The sequence below is a fragment of the Triturus cristatus genome, chromosome 2_1, assembly GCF_964204655.1.
Source record: "Triturus cristatus chromosome 2_1, aTriCri1.1, whole genome shotgun sequence".
NCBI lineage: Eukaryota > Metazoa > Chordata > Amphibia > Caudata > Salamandridae > Triturus > Triturus cristatus.
The window spans coordinates 612,678,267-612,699,415 of record NC_140581.1 but is presented as its reverse complement, the minus strand read 5'-3'; the positions used below and the strand labels follow the sequence as shown (position 1 = coordinate 612,699,415).

Below are 21,149 nucleotides of genomic sequence, written 5' to 3'. Positions count from 1 at the left end.
GCCAAGTGAAAATCTCTTTTTACAATTTGAAATCACTTTTACAGACTGACACATTATGAAACCACTATTTTTGATTTATTTAATTGGACGTGTCCAAGCTGTTTTTTTTTCAGACCAACACCATGTGCATTCTCTGTGACTGCCTACACTCCAGCAAGGGCAACCAGCCTTAGTGATGCTGAATGTATTTGCATTACAGACTTAAACCTGAAAACCCCACTGGCTTGTAAATACTGTGCATGACTATACACGGCAAGGACATGGGTGTGTGCTAAGCCTCTGCTTCTTCCCCCAATAATTCGCTCCCCCTTTCCATCTAATGCAACTGTGAAATCACCAGAGCAAGACGCAATAAATCTCTGCCTATAATTCTTCTATGCACACAGAGTCATGTTTTCACATTAGTCCCACAACGAAATTTCTTTGCCAATTTGAAAGCACACTTACTGCTCTTTTTTTTTTCGGGCCAAGTGAAAATCTCTTTTTACAATTTGAAATCACTTTTACAGACTGACACATTATGAAACCACTATTTTTGATTTATTTAATTGCACGTGTCCAAGCTGTTTTTTTTTTAAGACCACTACCATGTGCATTCTCTGTGACTGCCTACACTCCACCAAGGGCAACCAGCCTTAGTGATGCTGAATGTATTTGCATTACAGACTTAAACCTGAAAACCCCACTCGCTTGTAAATACTGTGCATGACTATACACGGCAAGGACATGGGTGTGTGCTAAGCCTCTGCTTCTTCCCCCAAAAATTCGCTCCCCCTTTCCATCTAATGCAACTGTGAAATCACCAGAGCAAGACGCAATAAATCTCTGCCTATAATTCTTCTATGCACACAGAGTCATGTTTTCACATTAGTGCCAAAACGAAATTTCTTTGCCAATTTGAAAGCACACTTACTGCTCTTTTTTTTTTTCGGGGCAAGTGTAAATCACTTTTACACACTGACACATTATGAAACCACCATGTGTAACTACAACAAAAACAATTCCCATTTCTATTATTCATTTCTTAAGTTACCACATACATCCCCTCTCAAACTGTAAACTCACCTTTAAAATTAGTTAGTTGTGAAAGAAATGTGACACTCAAACAGCAGATTATCAGAGCCAGGATCTCTGTTCTGTTCACCTCTCTCCTCTCAGCAGAACCAGATAATGGCAAACTTTCCCTCTATTTTTCCACACATATACATGTAAGTTTCAAATCTCAGTGCTTCCCCCTTTTTTTCACATGTATTCACACATTTCTATTGGTTGAAAACCAACCCTTTTCCAAAAGTACCCTGCCCCCAACTTGACTTCTGCCTAGTACCCTTCCCCCAACTTGACTTCTGCCTGCTACCATAGCAACAGCTCATGGAACACTGCTGTGTGCAGTTAGGTCAGAAGTTCGACACACAATGTTTCAATTCCACAGAGCAAGAGTGCTTGACTTTTCAAACCTTACAGCAAATCCATAGTACTGTTCTTTGGTTACACATTTTTTGTACCAATACAAAACATGCTTCTATTAATTTTCACATACAGCCTAGTTTTTATTCTAGAATGGTATGAAACAGCCAATCAGTTCTTTTTGTTTTAAAAAAATATGTATGCCTCCATTTCCAAACTGTCTTTCTTTTCTTATTGCCATTCTACTGAAAGACACCTCCTGAGTGCATCCAGTTCTCCTTTGAAGATGTTCACAGTGTGGATTGTAGGGCACAGCTATGTCTTCTGGAGTGAAAAGTTTGCAGAGAAAACAGATATGGTGAGAGACCTTGCTTTGCCAAATGTAGACATTAAATGGATTGGTCAGAGAGGGTTAAAGTGGCACCAATTGATGCCATTGGTGAAATCCTTCATTCAAATCCAACACCCTGACCTCATAATAGTGCACTGTGGTGGCAATGACCTAGGCACTTTGACTGGGGTAGGTCTGGAAATGCTTATGAAGGACACCTTTGCACAACTGTTTACACTTTTCCCTAAAACTGCCTTTGTGTTTTCCAACATATGCCAAAGGCAAAAATGGAACTGGTCCAATCATTTCTGTCCACAGATTGACAAAGCAAGAAAGCACGTCAACAAATCTGTTTCTGCTTTCCTCCGTGACTATGGTATGGGTGCCATTTACCACAACAACTTGCGTTATGACATGCAAGACATTTATAGAGGAGATGGTGTGCACTTCAATGATGAAGGGAACAGAGTCTTCCTCTTGAACCTTAGACTCTGCATCGGTACTTACTTGTAGGTACCACTAAAAAAATGACTTCATAAACACAACAGCTCTTTTTAGAGCTCCCTAATTTCTAAACTCTTAAATCTGCTTTTCATTTATCTATTTTTTTTTTTTTCTACCGTACGCTTACCGTAAGCTTACCGTACGCGTACCCCGTGATTTTTTTTAAAATCAATAAATGTTTTCTTTGTACTTTACAGTCCTTCTTTGACCCCCTCACAAATGTAAGGGGGTCTGTAACTCTCCTCATTGCCCCCTTTCCTTGTTTTCACTCTTTTTTTTCAGAGTGAAATACACAAAATGGCGGCCGCCGCTTCCTGGTTTCGACCGATTCGAATGTTTACTAAGATCTAAGAGCCAATCAGAATCGCGCTCGCGCACGCCGCCGTACGCTTACCGTAAGCGTACGGTAAGCGTACCGTAAGCGGGCTCAGATATATATATTGATTTAAAGGCTATTTTCTCAGAATCTACTGAACAGATTTACACCAAACCTACAAAAGGCACTTCCTTGACCTGAGGACTACCTCTCTGCCAAATTTCAAGTAATTCTGTTCAGCCGTTCGGGCTGTAGCTCGTTCTAAAGGTCCTATGGAAAAATGCATGGGAAAAACGCGTTTTGGGACCCCCCTTTTATCTCAGCCCCCGCTTGACGAATCCCCCCGAGACTTTCAGGGTAGGAGCGGAGCGTAGCGCCCCACCTATTTTGAGAAATTCGCGAGGATTCGTCGACCGGCGCCAAAGTTATTCAAAATAGAATGTTGAGGTTTTCCTATGGAAACGTGGTCCTAACTATAACTACCTACTGGCGACCGCCAGTAGGTAATATATATATATATATATATATAGTGTGTGTATATATATGTGTATATCTGAAAGAAACACGTTAGTTATAGATTCCTTACCTTTGAATTACCCCCAGGCGTCATGCTGGATCCGGAAAGTTTTTCATCACCTGTGCACGTTGGAAGGTGGCGTCGGTCAGCTCTGTGTCAGTCGTTGGCATCCGGATTGCCGGGATGATGTCGCTTTAGCTCCTTAGATGCCACCATCGTGCGCTGACGTCACTTCTGTTTTTTTCCCCGCCAGCCAGCGAGATCCGGAGAGAGCGGTGCCTCCAATCACTTTTTGACTGACTTTTTTGCCGACTTTTGTCAACGTCTTTTTGAGTCTACGACTCCTGTTACACGAGGGATGCCTGCCTTCAAGGCATGCGGTTCCTGAAACCTAATGATGTCGGTTACGGATCTGCACCGCGTGTGCCTCTTTTGCCTGGAGCGTGACCACAAACCCAAGTCGCGCTTCAGGGCCCTGGTCCATGGCCCTGAAGACTTTGCGGGAGCGGTCCTGAAAGCTGCTTGAGCGTCGGCAGTCGGCTCCGCGCCGTTCGATATCCCTGTTGCGAGGAAGATCAAGGAAGCCATCATTACTCGTTCAAGTCATCGAAGTCTTCGAACTCTGGGTTGGGTAAGTTGAAGCACAAAAACAAATCAAAGAAGCATCGTCACTCTTCGACTTCTCTCTGTCGGTCGACTGACATGACGAGGGATGCGGGCGGAGCCCCGCCCGCGGCTCCGCGCGCAGAGCCCGAAGAGTCAACTCCGGGCTTCCCTCCCTTCTCGGGACCCAGAGCGACTCCTGCCCAACTATGTAAATTTTACGAGGCGATGCACACCATCTTTAAGTGGCCCGAACCCGCCGGTGCTCCTTAGAGCCTCGCCGACTCGGCTGGGAGGCCTAGGCTTTCTCCGCAGTCGGCTCACAGCATCAGGGGAATCTGTCCGATTGGGTCCAGATCTCGCAGGGCACTGCTCCACAGTTACAGTGGTGACTCACGAACCAGGATTGGGTCAACAGCAGATCCTTCTCCCTTCCCCAACTAGAGCACACAGTGGTGAAAGACGCATCCTTTCTGGGATAGGGCGGCCACATGGGAGAGGCTGAGATCAGAGGCCTCTGGTCCTGGGCGGGGTACGAGCTCCACATCAACCTTCTGGAGCTTCGGGCGATTCGTCTTGCACTCAAAGCATTCCTTCCGTCTGTCTGGGTAAGGGTAATGCAGGTGTTCACGGACAACACCACCGCCATGTGGTAATGCAACAAACAGGGTGGGTGGGGTCCTGGACCCTATAATCTGGGTTGCTCTCCGCCTCTTCACATGACTGGAGCATCTGGGCATATCCCTAGTGGTTCAACTCCTGGCAGGTTCCCTGAACGCCAGGGCGGATGAACTCAGTCGCAGGTGCATGATGGATCACTAATGGCGTCTTCACTCGGAGGTGGTGCAAGGTCTCTCTATACAGTGGGGAGAGGCTTGGTTAGATCTATTCGCCACCGAAAAGAATGCGCAATGTCAGCAATTCTGCGCCTTGGGATTTCCAAGGCGGCACTTGCTAGGTGACGCTTTCCGTTGCGAGTGAAGTTGCGTTCTGTTGTACTCTTTTCCGCTTATACCACTTCTGCCCAGAGTGCTGAAGAAGATCGGGTGCGACCGGGCCCAAGTCATCCTTGTGGCTCTGAATTGGGCAAGGAGGTTTCTGGTATCCTGAGCTGCTCAACATGGCTAGCAATGCTACGACCCGTCAAGTTCCTCCCGAAGAGCTAATGTCGCAGCAGCAGGGGCCGGTCCTCCACCCAAACCTGTCCAGCCTCCACCTCCTTGAGTGGAGATTGAGCGGTGGCAGTTGACATCTTTTGAACTGCCTCCCGAAGTTTGCGATGTAATCTTGGCATCCAGGCATCCCTCCACTAAGACGGTATACGCTTGCCGGTGGAACAAGTTTGTGGCATGGTGCACAGCAAAGGCTGTGGATCTCCTTTTCTGCCCCCCTGTCTGAGGTTCTCTTGTTTCTTCTTTCTTTAGCCCAGCAGGGCTCTGTTCTGGGCACTATTAAGGGCTATCTTTCGGCCATTTCTGCCTTCCTTCGGCTTCCAGATCCGCCTTCTCTTAAGTCCCCGGTGGTTAATCATTTCTTGAAAGGCATAACTCATCTCTTTCCTCCTAGTTACTTTGTTATGCCTTAGTGGGACTTGAATCTAGTTTTAACTTATTTAATGTGCGCTCCCTTTGAGCAGCTTCACAACTGTCCTTTGATGCTTCTGACACTTAAAACTGCATTCCTAGTAACCATCACATCTGCCAGAAGAGTGAGTGAGCACTAGGCTCTTTCCTCCAAGCCTCCTTTCCTGTCTGTCCATCCGGACAAGGTGGGTCGTAGGACTCGTCCATCCTTCCTTCCTAAGGTTGTCTCTGCCTTTCACATCAGGCAGACCATCACTTTCCCCACCTTCTTTCCGCCTCCACATCCTTCGAAAGAAGAAGAGAGGCTCCACCGTCTGTACCCAAAACGTGCACTTTCTTTCTATCTGCATCGCACAAAACCGTTCCGGGTGGATGGCCAACTCTTTGTTGGCTACATGGGCGCCAAGAAAGGTTGGGCCGTACACAAGCAAACCATTTCCCGATGTGTCGTTTTGTGTATTAAAGTATGCTATTCTCTGGCTAAAAAGGTACCTCTAGTGGGGCTATGCGCCCATTCCGCCAGGGCGAAGGCAGCCACTACTGCCTTGGGAAGAGGAGTTCCTCTACATGACATCTGTGAGGCAGCTACGTGGGCATCACTGCACACTTTTACGGAACACTACTGTCTGGACAGCCAAGTCTGGAGAGACGGCTTCTTTGGCCGTTCTGTTCTCCAGGACTTTCTGGTGTGATGTTGGTTCGCAGACCCACCACCGTGGTTGGTATTGCTGGGGTATCTATTGTAAGGTAAGGAATCTATAACTAATGTGTTTCTTTCAGATGAACAAGTTACTTACTTTCAGTAACAATATATCTGTAAGAAACATTAGTTAGTTATAGATTCCTTACCTCCCCACCCATCCTCCACGTTCTGCGAACTGATTTCTATGGTTAAGGGTATCCTTTCGGGGCCCTAGTTTTGTGCACCATTGGTCCGTGTCTTGCATTGCTCTGCGTTTCTGGCGCGGAAAGACATGTACAGAAATGACGTCAGCACGCAAGGGCGGTTTCTAAGTAGCTTCCGCGACATCATCCCGGTGACCACGATGCCAATGACGGATGTGGAGTCGACCGACGCCACCTTCTGACGTGCAGAGGTACTGCTGACAAAAAACTTTAAGGATCCAGTCTGACACCTGGGGGTAATTCTAAGGTAAGGAATCTGTAACTAACTAAGGTTTCTTACACATAAATCGTTACCAAAGGTAACTTGTTCTAAGGCACCGTATTCTAAATGTCCCTATCTGATAGAGACATCTAGCTACAGATTCCTTAACTTAGAATATCCCAAGGCGTCAGACTGGATCTGGAAAACTTTTTCCCCATCAGTACCTCTGCACGCCGGGGGGGCGGCGTTGCCTGGCTCCGTCCTGATGTCGTCCACGGAAGTGACGTCAGTGGAGCCATATAAGACCCCCTCGGCTTGCTGGCGTCCGTTTTCTTCTTTTCTGCGTCCTAACACGGATCCGGAGTTTAGCGGTTCCTCTGGCCTGTTTCAGGCCTTTGCGATGACTTTCTCGTCTGGAACAGTGTGGAGATGCCTGCGGGCTTCAAATCGTGTGCATCCTGCTCGTGGCAGATGTCGGCGACAGATCCACACAAGATCTGTATGTGGTGCTTGGGCGAGCACCACGCCTCCGCCGAGTGCGATGCCTGCCGGCAGCTGAAGCTGAAGTCCCTTCGGGAACGACAGATGAAACTCTTGTCTGCCCGGATGTCCCGTTCGGAGTCCTCGCAGCGCTAGCTGCCGTCTCCAGTGGAGGGCTCCAAAAGGCACAGCTCTTCCTCCCATGCTGTGGTCTCTCCTCGGGACAGATCCTGCAGTCGTTCCCATGGAAGTCGTTCGTCTGCCTCAGGTAAGCACCAGAAGAAGTCACAGAGGTCGTCGACCTTGTACAAGCGTGACACTGGGGGCCTCTGCTCCCGGTCTTCACCAGACACGAGTCCTCAGGAGTCGACCCCCGCCTATCCACTGTTTCCTGGTGTTGGGGCGACTTCGACCCAGATGGAAGCCTATTCTAGGGCTCTCCAGTCTATCTTTGGGTCACCCCCTCTCCCTGGCGTGCCTTTGGGCCCCACACTGGGGGTAGGGACTCAGGTCGGGGGCTTGCCGGCAGGTTCGCCCTCGGCAGCCACCGAGAGCCTTGACTCCGGTTCCGGAGGCACTGTGACGTCGGGACACAGCCCTATTGGCATCCCACTCTGACGTCTAGCCCTCCTGACGCATCTTCGCACAGTCCTGCGGGGCTCCCTGCGTCGTCGCTGGATATGGCTGCAGTGCGGAGTTTGTCTCAGAGTCTGCTTCGGTCCCTTCCCACCTGCTCCGGCCTTGGTGGAGGCCGAGTCGACTCCGGTCCAACACCGGGTGGTCGAGCCCTCTTCGGAGGCCATCAGCGCAGAGCCAACGCCTGGTCGATGCCGGTTTGGTCCCTGATTGTCCCTCTGTTGGAGGACGTGATCACCAGTGGGCTCCCCGCCCACACAGGTGTTCCCATGCGCCACGGAGCAGAATCGCATGGGGCACTGGCTGGCTCATTTCTCTGCAGAGCCGCTGTCGATTGGCGGCCAGATTAGCCTGCAGCCATCCCCAGCGGATGACTTGCTGTCTCCACCTTGGATGGCCATGGAGGCCAGTGTGCACTTTGCACGAGCGGTTGGTAGGGCTACCTGTGTCTTACACATGCAGCCGCCCTCTGTCTCCTTGCCTTCGGATCCTCTGTTGTATCTTCTTCACCAGGGCTCAGTGGATGTGGAGGCTCTTTTGCCTTTTGGCAGGTCATTATGTAATGTCCTTCTGGGAACTTGGGCCAGACCATCGTCTGGTGACCCCGTGGCTCGTGCTGTGGCGCATCGCACCAACCGGCTCCAGATGACCCTGCCTGTTTGTCCCTTCATCCTAGGGCTCATGGGCTGGTAGTCCAGGCTGCGCATCCTTCCTCTCCTCCACCGATGCGTTCTCCTACTCGAAAGTCTAGGTAGTTGGAGTCGTGTGGCCGCAATGTTTTTGCGTCCACCAGTTCCGGCCTTCGTTCCATCAAAACGATCTGCGTGTTTGCTCGGGCTACTTCTGCCCTTTGGGACACTGCTGAGCTACTCCTTCCCTCCTTGCCGGAGGGCCCTCACGCTGACCTGCTACAGCTGGTCCGGGATGGCCGCGACATGGCACAGTTTACCATCCGGTCAGCCATTGTAAGAAACTGTCTCTATATATACTACACCAAAATGAGGTATAGTGTGTATAGAGTCCAAGTGTCCCCAGAGGTAGGCAGAGGTTAAAGTTAGATAGAACCTTACTCTCTTTTTGTGGTAGAGTGGTCGAGGTGTAAGGCAGCATCAGAGGACAGTGTTAAGCATTTGATGTACACACTCAGTCAATTGTTTTTGTATAAAAAATATACTGTTTATTTTTAGAACCAAGCAAGCCTGGCACAGGTAAGTATTAAATACTTTTCAGTAATAAGTTACTGGATATAGAACAGTTTGAAAATGCAATAGAAATTGTACTTTGTTTGATTTACTGGGGAGCAGGAGTGTGCAACACTTAGCAAATGCAGAATATTGAAATTAATAGGCTTTTTCAGTAAATTATAGGTAAGTTACTTTTTACGTTACTTTTCTAACTCAGTACTGGAATACCTAGATTCAGCACTGGGAAATTTCCTGCAAACAGGTAAGTAAACACATGGTTATTTGTGCGATTATTAAAGAATATTTTCAGAAACTTTTTAGAGCAGTAAATTGAAATGAATGGACTTTAACAGTAAATTGCAGGTGTTACTTTTCACGTTACTTTTCTAACTCATTGTTGGATACCTAGATTCAGCACTGGGGCATTTCCTGCAAACACGTAAGTAAACACGTTTTGGTTATTTGTGCGATTTTTAAAGAATATTTTTAGATTTCAAAACTCCACACTTAAAAACTTTTTGGAGAAAAAGTGTCAATGTTATCCTATGGAGGGAAAACAGGCCAACGGTTCTCAGGTAAGTAATCGAATGTGGGAGTTAAGGTTCTGGGGTTAGACTCGGGGGTCCCCCAGGGTCAGTGATGCACTGTTCTTGCGCCCTCAGCAGCACTAGGGCGGCCGGGTGCAGAGTGTTGAGGCCCAATGTTATCCAATGCGGTATAGCGGGCCTCCGGTATCTGCTGGCAAGCAGGCCACTAGGTTGTGGGAGCAAAGCTCCTAGGGTTAAGGTCAGGGCAAATGGGGAAACAAAGTAGCACAAAAGGTGCACCCTCAGTGGCACTGGGGTGGCCGGGTGCAGAGTGCTGTTTCGACGTCGGGCGCCCTGTTGTTTTCAACAAAATCTATCGACAGTCTGATCAAGTTAAGGAAAGCGTCTGAGCTGAAGTCAGAAAGACGCTGGATTTAGGGGTTATTGAACCCCCTGAAAGCCCCTGGTCTAGCCCAGTGGTTCTAGTCCCCAAACCTCATCCACAGGGTGGAAAGAGAGAAAGTAGGTTCTGTGTGGTCTATAGAGGGCTCAACTCTGTCACCAAGACAAATGCTCACCCTATTCCAAGAGCAGATGAGTTGATAGACAAATTGGGTGCAGCCAAATTTCTAAGTACCTTTGACTTAACTGCAGGGTACTGGCAGATTGTCATGGCACCAGGAGCTAAAGAAAAGACCGCATTCTCCACCCCGATGGCCATTATCAGTTTACTGTTATGCCCTTTGGTTTAAAGAATGCCCCTGCCACCTTCCAACGGTTGGTGACTCATGTCCTTGCTGGATTGGAGTCCTTCAGTGCAGCTAGATGATATTGCTGTCTTTAGTTCCACATGGCAGGATCCCCGGATTCACCTTGGGAAGCTTTTAAATGCCCTGCAAACTGGAGGCCTAACTATCAAGTCATCCAAATGCCAGATAGCGCAGGGAACTGTGGTATACTTGGGCCACCTTGTTGGTGGATGCCAAGTGCAACCCTTGAAGCCCAAGATCTAGGCCATCCTGGACTGGGTAGCTACAACAACCCAGACCCAAGTCAGGGCATTCCTTGGCTTGACTGGTTACTACAGGAGTTTTGTGAAGAGGTATGGGTCCATTGTGGCTCCCCTCACAGATCTTACCTTCAAGAAGATGCCCAAAAAGGTAAACTGGACTGTTGGTTGTCAACAGGCTTTTGACACCCTGAAAGAGGCAATGTGCTCAGCACAAATTCTCAAAGCTCTAGACTATGCCAAGCAGTTCATTGTGCAGACTGATGCCTCTGAGCTAGGGATAGGGAGCAGTTCTATCCCAGACCAATGATGAAGGCCAAGACCAACCTGTTGCTTTTATAAGCAGAAGGCTTCTCCCCAGGGAGCAGCCTTGGAGTGCCCTTGAGAGGGTGGCCTTTGCTGTGGTTTGGTACCTGAAGAAGCTGAGACCATGCTTGTTTGGTACTCACTTCCAAGTTCAAACTGATCACAGACCTCTCAGATGGCTAAAGCAGATGAAAGGTGAAAATCCTAAACTATGGAGGCGGTCCATCTCCCTACAGGGAATGGACTTCGTAGTGGAACACAGACCTGGGACTGTCCATACCAATGCAGACGGACTTTCCAGGTTCTTCCACTTAGAAAATGAAGTCTCTCTAGGGAAAGGTTAGTCTCATCCTCTTTCGTTTGGGGGAGGGGGTGGTTGTGTTAGAAAGTGCCCTCTTTCTGCATTGTTGCCCCCACTTTTTGCTGACCAGCTGATGATTATACCATTGAGTATCCAGAGGCTAATCATCATCATCTATGTGGACCACCTTTTGTCCTCGCAGCGATGCCCAATTAGACCTCGCTCCAGCCCAAACACTCTTAGCTAATTTTAGAGCGGCCTTTGGATCATTTAAATAGTGGGATTTACCATCAGCGCATTTTAGCAGGATAGAGAAGTGCGTAGGTTATGTCCGCCTTCTGCGGAAGTCTTTTGGCCGGGCAGGAATTATTTCCTGGCCACCTGAACTCACAATGGTGAAGTCGGGATAGAAAGAAAGAACATTGCCTTGAAGTTGTATGTCACGGGTTTTCCTGGCCTGTCGAAGGATAGTGTTGTGATCTTAATAGTTAAGGAGTATCACTATATGTGAGAAAGTGCCCTCTGTCTTCCATGGTATGCCCCCACTTTTTGCTGAATTGCTGATGTTCTTTGACTGAGTGTGCCCTGGGCTCCTGCCAATCGGGTACCCAGTGCCTATGTTCTTTCCCTAAAACTGCATTGAAAACTAAACCCAATTGGCATCTCTGGTCACAGGTCAGCACCTGGTAAATGGTACCACCGGTACCCAGGGCACTGTCACCAGGGAAGACCTCTAAGGGCTGCAGCACTTATTGTGCCACCCTTAGAGGGCCTGTACCATTACATTCACACACTGCCTGTGCAGGATGTGTTTTTTGGTGCAGAACAAAGTGAAGAGTCAACATGGCACACATCCCTGTGAACTAGACTGGATCCAGAAGCATGTTTTCCAGAATTTGCATCTGGTGCTGTACCAGGCTCTGACCTGCTGTACCGGCACCACTATCATTAACGCTGTACGTTTCTATACATGACACTCTTGCTGGTGCTGTCTGATCAAAGATGTTACAATCTTAAACTTAATGGAGTTTTTGATACAGATTTTTTGCCATTTATAAGGGAAAGTTTTATCGAATTATATACTCCAAATCTTGCGACAAATGTTCCCTTGGGCTTCCGAGGTGATCCGGGACCAAGAAGCCAAGCTATATGTTGCAGAGTACAAGAAGTAGTTATGCCCACGTAAGTCCTACTTCAGGTCAAAGACATGGATTTGTCCTCATGAGCCCGCTCCTGCAAGAGGTGAAATTCACGGTCATCTGGTAAGTCAAGAAAGTAAAGTGGGACTCGACCCCACCTGGCTACTCTGTCTCCAAAGCGAAGCTGCGAGGGCGTCACAATGTTAGTCGGTCTTATTTCAGGTCTTCGGTTGCGAAGATGATCCCACGATTTATCCTGTTTGTGAGGAAATGAGTTGTATTATATGGTGGTTGTTCGACCTCACTGTGTAATACACTTATCAACCCTTTTAGGACCAGGAGGTTTTGTTTAAGTCGCAGCTCAACTCTGGGTAGCTTTGGCACTGAGCAGCAAGGCTTACACAAAGGAACAAGTGCAAACCATTTAAACAGCACCAGAATTATTGAAGAAGAAATTAACAAGACACTAAAGAATACAAACACCAATTTATAGAAATAGACTGTATTTTTAGATACACCAAAGGGTTCCCAAGATACAGAATTTACGATTAAACTTTTTCACTCAACCGCAAAGAAACACTGGTAAATTCAACAAATTTGACACTGGCTATTTGTAGTGTGATCACTTAGTCACTTTTAGGCAGCCAACTCCAATAGGGAGCCAGTCAGGGGCTCCAGCAAGATCCTCAGCATCCGTTATCTCCATAGATGCAGCAGTTCTAGGCACTTTGTCCCCTTTACAATGGATTTCTATGGAAGTGGTCCTTATGCAAGGGATGAAGAATGCTGACGATGCTCAAGGATGCTGTTAATGCGACGCAGTCGATGGGGACTAGTTTTACCTGTGTTAACCTGGTGGCACAATCCCTAGAGTGACTTTCTAATTTACATACCCTGGGTATCCTGGGTACCATATACTGGGAACTTACAGGTAAATTAGTCTATGACAGTTAGGAATAGCCAATGTAACATACATGGCTCTGGCCATGAGCTCTGGGGATCCAGCCTCGTGGCACCATACAAAAGAAGCATTTCCTTACACTGGTGCAGCTCGAATTTCCTGGACCATTGTCGATGCTGCAGCAAATTGATGCCTTTAAGGAGGCCATGCTGCAGATATTCTTCTTGACTTTCTTAGTGATGTTCTTCATGGCGTTCTTAGTGACTCCCTCTGGCACACCTTTGGGCCCCAAGGATCTGCATGGAGTCCTCAGTTGGGTAACTGCAGAAGGATTGGTCCTCAATGTAGTCTAAACCCCTTGAACCTGTTTCAGTCCTCTCACCAACTCCAGTACAGACTTTCTTCCCAGCCCCTCACCCTCCCTACCCCCCACTTTTCGAAGCTCCATTATGTTTTTGGCTTCAATTCTGACATTACCTTACCACCATGCAGAGATGATGGGGATGCCGTACCCCTTCCTTATGATGACAGTTTTTACATGAACTTATAAGAGGCACCTAGTCTTGATACAGGGTTGAACTCAGCATTTGGACCACCAACAGGAGAGAGTGCATCATTTGCATTGGTTATTAGATGAGAAGCTGAGATCTTAAACCTACAACTGCATTCTGTTTAGACAAAGATTAATTTCCTTGGAGAAAACTTACAGCCTGAACCAGACTCATTTGAGCTCTTGCTCCCTTGGTCAAACTCTGTCCTTGCCCACCAGTGAAGAGGCAGGTGGTCAGACATCACAGACTGGCACCTGGAAACCTTGATATTCTCACTCAGCATTGTACTCCTGACAGTCTGGTTGCTCAGGCTTGAACCAACCAGGTGAACCCCAATCAGTTACTGACTACTCCTCTATACATTGAATCTAAGAGGATTGAGGCATTTGGCAAACTCATGTTCTCCTCAGCTAGCCTAGCTTTGAGATCAGTCAGTGCAGTCTGCTTATTGGGCCGATAGGCGCATGACCTTTGGGACATGTCCAGCAACCCCTTGCCAGCAGTTCCCAAAGATCTTATGGTCTCACTGGCTCAACCCATTCAGGATGGTCAAGATGCTGCCAAATACTTGATTTGCCCTGGCCTTGATACTGCGGATTGTCTGGAAAGGGCTGTTGGCACCAGTGTGGTGTTTCTCCACCATGTGTAGATGAAACAACTGAACTGCCTTAGAACACTTCAAAGAAACTAGAGACCAAATTTGTTCCCTGGGTCTTTTCACTCGTGCCAAGCAGTTTCCAACACTTTAAGAAATATTTAGGCCTCTCCAGTGGACAAGGCATATAGGCAGCATCAGCCTACCCTGCAACTACTGCAATCCCACCAGTTCTCCCAAGGCTGGTGATGTGGGTCTGACCGGCAATTTGCAGGCCAACAAAGGGAGTGAGTGCTTTCAGTCCCCTTCCCGTGCGGCAAACGTTACCAAGCCACTTTAGCTTGAGCGGAGTGGCCTCTTTTTAGCATCTTAAAAGATCCCATGTCAGGAATCTACACACTGAGTAGGCCATTTGTTCAACTCCAATGTCTTACGGTGCGGAAACAGACCAGCAGGAATCTAATGCCAGTGCACAAGGGTGGCGCATATATGAAGCTCAGCTCTATCGCTTCTGGGGTGCTACGGAATCTGTGTGGAGCCACTGGGTGCCATCTTGCGAAACACTGGAGCATTGCTCGAGAAAAGTTTTCCTGTTCTAGTCTGCCGCCTGAGGAGTTTTCTAATGTGAGAGATCTCCGATTAGCTATAGTATCCACCAGAAAGAGCGTTACCAAAGGTAGTTTACTTCTAACAGAACATTAGTTCCTTTGATCTCTGCTCCAAAACCTAGAGGCATCATACATTTGTGAAACATGCTTTGGTTGCAGTAGTTTCCTAACCCACTATTGCACTGGTCGTTACAAATTTGTACATTTGTCTTGGGTGGGTTTCAATCGTAAATCCTACTAACACCTGTTGTTGACTATGTGCTTTCCTTATGCACCCTTACTTTCACGAGCCCTGCAGTGTGATGCTTTCCATAACATTTGTTGAATTGGCAATGTGAAAGCACACTAGATGGAGTTGCTTTACATGAGTGTGATTCAAAGCAAAAACCCACTTGCTTAGCATACACTTGACATGCTATGTGAATCAGTGATATCCCCATTATATGTATGTCAGAAAAACATAAACATCCGCACGGCCATTGATGAGCCTTGAAACCTCTGACATCTCAACCATTGTTTAATTCTTTAAAGTAGCTGGGAACATGTAACTGCATTCACTATTGCCCGTGTACTAGAGGGGTTCTGGTGTCACTATTGCACCGTAATGTCAAAAATGAATATTATATTTAATTTTGTAACATGTACACAGGTTTGTGAAGTAAAAACCGAGTCAGGTACTCATAAATGTTATGTTCAAAGGTGTTTCGATCAATGTACTGTCATTCATGGTCATAAAATGGAATCACAAGTATCCTTTTCTTATTGACTATTTAGCATTTGTCGTGTATGTTATTGAGTAATGTATTTTTTTAAAGCTCAGCCTGTCTTAATTTTTTTTCATAGATACACAATGCCATGTCATACAAAAGCAGCCCATTTTGAAATTGACTGGTCCAAAGAAGATGATTCAAATCTTTTGATTGGCATTTATGAATATGGCTATGGCAGCTGGGAAATGATTAAAATGGACCCAGACCTCAACTTGACACAGAAGGTATGCTCATACGTTGTTGCAGATTATTCAGTTGTCTTGCTTTGATAGAGAATTTTCTTTTTATAGTCTAGCTTGCCTCTTTTTCTCAGATCTTACCCGATGATCCGGATAAGAAACCACAAGCCAAACAGCTGCAAACGAGAGCAGACTACCTCATCAAGTTACTTAATAAAGACCTTATAAGAAAAGAAGCACAGCGGCTTACCGGTTCAGTAAGTTAAAATTGCATTGTTTTCTTAGCATGGCAGTACATTGTTAATCAACTTCGGTAAACTAGCATTTATTTGTTTAATAACGAATGTAATACTATTCCGTTGTGGGATAATGCTTTTAACTTCTAGGAAACGAACAGTAATTTTGAAAAATGGCTGAAATATAATGTGAGAAAACAAAGAAACCATTTCTCCTAGGTACTCTTCCATTCTCAAAATTTGTAAGACGTTACCTAGTGATTGGGCCAGAAACTACTTCAGTGGTTGAGCTGTAGAGTTTTACATGCCAACAGTGACTGCTCCTCCACTAAGGCGGAGGAGCATCGCCCCACTGCTTTACGCGGTGAAAAAAAAGGAAAAAGGAAATAACACAATGTTATCATTATATTTGTTCCTCTTGCAGCGTCTTAGCAGGCGGATCTGCTCTGCTCTCAGAGCAGGGGTAGGAGTGGTGGGCACTATGTAAGCATTCATGAATGTTTTGCCGGCCCTCCCAGGCCGGTAAAAAAGGGGGTGGTGATGGACGGAGCATTAGAACCAATCAAACACTCACACCCAGTCAACAGATCTGGGTTTGATCCATCACCGTTCTTTAGCCCACTCTGCCACCCCAGTTCAGCCATGGCCATATGCAAATCAGTCTGACCCTGTGCCTCATGGGAACAGTCCAGCCCGAACTGCCAAGCCATGCCTTCCCTGGACCCAAAACAAGCTTCCTAGGACCGGTGTCTGGCATTTCAGCCGTCTTCAGCCAGGCTTGCTTGAATCCAGTGGCAAAGTGAGCAAGGGACTCACGTCTGAGCATACCCTGCCAACTTATGGCGAACAAAGCGGTACAAAAGGGGGTGGTGATGGACGGAGCATCAGAACCAATCAAACACTCACACCCAGTCAACAGATCTGGGTTTGATCCATCACCGTTCTTTAGCCCACTCTGCCACCCCAGTTCAGACATGGCCATATGCAAATCAGTCTGACCCTGTGCCTCATGGGAACAGTCCAGCCCGAACTGCCAAGCCATGCCTTCCCTGGACCGGAAACAAGCTTCCTAGGACCAGTTTCTGGCATTTCAGCCGTCTCAGCCGGCCAGTTATTCATGCACTCTTTGCATGTTCTCCACCCAGGCTGCATTATAGCCTGGTTGGAAAACATGTCCAAGCTCCGATTCCCTGGCTAAGTCCCGAACCAAGGCGCTCAGACCAATCACAACACTGCATTGTAGCGTTGTGATTGGCTATGGGAAGCCTGGGAGCCCTTGTATTGCCTGCTTGCAGAGAAGAAGCCAGAAAGAGGATGTTTTAAACCCCACCCCCTTCTCCTCTCCCCTCCTCCCTGCCCCTCTCCTGCTTCCAGGGGACAGCTGCCGCTGCATGCAGATACTAAGTGCGAATGCACATGGGCACGTCTCCCCTTCATATTTGTCAGACCTCCTTAAACACTGCCAATGAGGGTTGAGCCTCTGTCTCAATGGGAAGAAGTGTTGTTTGACCTGTACCTCAGAATACTCAGTCTCTAACTTTGTACTCCTTGGACACAGTTCTTACTTTTTGTGCGCCGGCCAGCGCGTACCTCCAATCACTTTTTGACTGACTTTTTTGCCGACGTCTTTGAGTCTACGACTCCTGGTGCACGAGCGATGCCCGGCTTCAAGGCATGAGGTTCCTGTAACCGAATGATGTCTGTTACAGATCTGCACCATGTGTGCCTCTTTTGCCTGGAGCGCAAGCACGACTCCAAGTTGGGCTCCGACTGCCGGTCCATGGCTCCGAATGCTTTGCGGGAGCGGTCCTGCAAGCTGCTTGAGCGCTGGCAGTCTGCTCCGCGCTGTTCGAGGTCCCGGTCGCGGGGGACGTCGAAGGACTGGTCGCGGAGCCATCACCACTCGTCCAAGTCATTGAAGTCTTTGCACTCTTGGTTTGGTAAGTCGAAGCACAAAAAGAAGTTGAAGAAGCATCGTCGCTCTCCGACTTCTCCCCGTCAGTCGGCTGACGCGAAGAGGGATATGGGTGTTGCCCATCCCGCAGCTCCGCACGCTGAGCCCGAAAAGTTGACTCCAGGCTTCCCTCCCTTCCCTAGACCCAGAGCGACTCGCACCCAGCTTCGTAAATTTTACGAGGCGATGCATGCCATCTTTGAGCGACCCGAATCCGAGCCTTCGGGCCCCGCAGACTCGGTTGGGGGGGGCCTAGGCCTTCTCCGCCGTCGGCTCCGGCCCGCACTCCCCCCATGGTTCCAGGCCTGGAACCAGAACTGCGCCGGTTGACCTTATTACACCTCCACTGGTGCTGCTTCCTCCGGCAGCGCAACCGACACCGGTCATGTCTCTGTCCGGCATCGACCCTGGCCTCAATCCCGAGGTGGACCCGACGCCGAGTGGGGTTTTTGTGCCCCTATTCACTCCTGGGGTCCCTTTCCAGCCAGATTGGCAACCTGAGGAGGAGGAGGACTGGGAGGGGTCAGGTGACCCTTCAACTGATCAGTTAGGATCTGACCAGGACAGGAGAGAGTGACTGGGGGATGCCAGTGGTCTCAACACCTCCCCTGACCTAGGCATGTTGTCTCCTCCTACCGTGGCTACAGAGGAGGGAGCGTCATACGCAGTGGTGTTGCGTAGGGAGGCTATGGCTCTCAACCTCGAGCTTCCTACGGTGGCGATCAGGACTAACCTCCTGACAGACCCTGCTGCTGTTTAATGAGACCCTTACTGACGTCCTTTTGGGCACATGGTCCAAGCTCAACACAGGGGCTCCCGTGGATAGGATGATTTTCGACACCAATGCCGAGCTCCGGGCGAGTACACTTTACTCTCCCAACACCCCACCCCAGAGAGCTTGGTGTTCCAAGCCTTCACTTCCAAGAGTGCATTCCCTACCACTCCACAGGAAAGGGAATCCAAGAAGATGGACCATCCTGGGAAGAAGATTCTCTCTTCCGCCAGCCTGGGACTGCGGTTGGTAAACACCGCATGTCTATTGGCCCTTTATTCCCACTCTGTGTGGGACATGGTTGTGCAGGTGCTGCCTCAGTGTCCGGAGGAGGCCCGGACAGGGCTCTCCCAGACTGTCGCTGCCGGGAGGGATGCAGCGAAGTTTACCATCCGTTGTGGGATGGATGCCGCCGACTCTAGGCAGGACAATTTCCACATCTGTAGCCCTTCGTCGCTTTGCCTGGAAGAGATCGACTGGCTGTTTGGGGGATGTCCAGACCACCCTCATGGACATGCATTTTGAAGGCCATCGGTCAAGTCCTTGGCTTCTTCAGCTGCCCAGTCTGCTTTTCGCCTCTTTTGTGGCTACGGAAGGGGTGCCCCACTATGTCCCGCCCAGAGCCACAGGCCAAAGCAAGTTTTCCAACCTTCGCCCGACTTCGCACAGTTGTGGTTCAGGGTGTCAGCGGGCGGGCCAGTCCACCAACCCCACCCTCTGCAGCAGCCTCCAAACCCTCCTAGTCTGACCTTTCAGGCCCATCAAACGCCAGTGGGCGGCAGGATCCTCCATCACCTTCCCCACTGGCAAGCCATCACGTCGGACAGGCGGGTTTTGCAAATAGTCCGAAGGGGCTACTCCCTCCCCTTCGAGGCTACTCCTCCAGCCATGCCACCTCAATACCACCACATGTCGGAGAATAACCTGGCACTTCTCCAACAGGAAGTTTTGCCTCTCTTGACCAAGGGAGCCATCGAGCTCGTTCCTGCCCCAGAAGTAGGTCATGGTTGTTATTCCCACTACTTTCTGGTACCCAAGAAGGACAAGTGTCTGCGTCCTATCTTGGATCTGAGGAACGTCAGCCGCTTCCTCCAGAAGGAGAAGTTCAAGATGTTGTCGCTCGCTCAGGTCTTGTCTGCCCTCGACCCTGGAGACTGGATGGTAGCGTTGGACTTGCAGGACACTTATTTTCACATCCCTGTCCTGCCGGCCCACTGGCGTTACCTGCGGTTCACGGTAGGCCACCAGCATTTTAGGTTTACTGTGGTCCCCTTTGACCTTACCAGCGCCCCTCGGGTGTTTAAAAAAGTGATGGCAGTGGTCTAGCTCATCTGCGCAGATCAGGGGTTCCAGTCTTCCCCTATCTCGACGACTGGCTGTTGAAGTCGTCTCCCACCTCCAGATTACGGCCAACCTCCTGCATTCCCTGGGGTTCTCAATCAATGTGCAGAAGTCGCACCGGATTCCCTCTCAGAAGCTCCTCTTCATCGTAGCGGTTCTGGACACTTATCGAGTCCGGGATATTCGGGCTATGATTCTGATCTATCAGCCTCTATCCGGGTTTCGGTCCGGATGACCCTGAGCCTGCTGGGCCTCATGGCCTCCTGCATCCTGCTGGTCGATCATGCCAGGTGGCATATGCGGGCTCTGCAGTGGAACCTGAAGTTCCAGTGGGCGCAGCATCAGGGGAATCTGTACGATGGCGTCCAGATCTCGGAGGGCACTGCTCCACAGTTGCAGTGGTGGCTCACGAACCAGGATTGTTTCAATGGCAGTTCCCTCCCCCTTCCCCAACCAGAGCACACGGTGGTGGCAGACGCATCCCTTCTGGGATGGGGCGGCCACATGGGAGAGTCGGAAATCAGAGGCCTCTGGTCTCCGGCGGAGTCCGAGCTCCACATCAACCTTCTTGAGCTTCGGCGATTTGTCTTGCACTCAAAGCAGGGTAGTGCAGGTGTTCACGGACAGCACCACAGCCATGTGGTACTGCAACAAATAGGGTGGGGTGGGGTCCTGGACCCTCTGTCAGGAGGCCCTCCGCCTCTGGACATGGCTGGAACATCAGGCATATCCCTGGTGGTTCAACACCTGGCTGGTTTCCTGAACACCAGGGCGGACAAACTCAGCCACAGGTGCATGATGGATCATGAATGGCATCTTCACTGGCTGTGGTGCAAGGTCTCTTTCGACAGTGGGGAGAGCCTTGGATAGATCTATTTGCCACCAAAGAGAACGTGCAATGTCAGCAATTCTGCCCATTGGAGTTTCCAAGGCGGCACTCGCTAGGCGGTGCGTTTTGTCGTGAGTGGAGTTGCGGTCTGTTGTACGCCTACCACTTCTGCCCAGAGTGTTGAAGAAGATCAGGCACGACCAGGCCAAAGTCATCCTTGTGGCTCCGGATTGGGCACAAAGAGTCCGGTATCCCGAGCTGCTCAACATGGCCATCGATCCTCCAACCCGTCTGCCTCTTCGGGAGGATCTTCTGTCGCAGCAACAGGGGACGGTCCTCCACCGAAGCTGTCCAGCCTCCACCTCCTTGCGTGGAGAATGAGCGGCGGCAGTTGACGTCTTTTGACCTGCCTCCCAAAGTTTACCGGTAGAACAAGTTTGTGGCATGGTGCACAGCAAAGGC

General features: G+C 49.1%; 1 protein-coding gene across 3 annotated transcripts in view; it reads left to right on the top strand.

Moving 5' to 3' along the window:
* The window catches only part of CHD1 (chromodomain helicase DNA binding protein 1), a 1,484,343-nt gene that overhangs the window by 1,033,643 nt on the left and 429,551 nt on the right, over nucleotides 1–21,149 (top strand). For all 3 annotated transcript variants that reach the window (XM_085632544.1, XM_085632543.1, XM_085632545.1), the window contains 2 exons: nucleotides 15,450–15,600; nucleotides 15,690–15,812. In XM_085632544.1, the coding sequence (XP_085488670.1) occupies nucleotides 15,450–15,600; nucleotides 15,690–15,812 (274 nt within the window). The remainder of the gene's footprint in view (nucleotides 1–15,449; nucleotides 15,601–15,689; nucleotides 15,813–21,149) is intronic.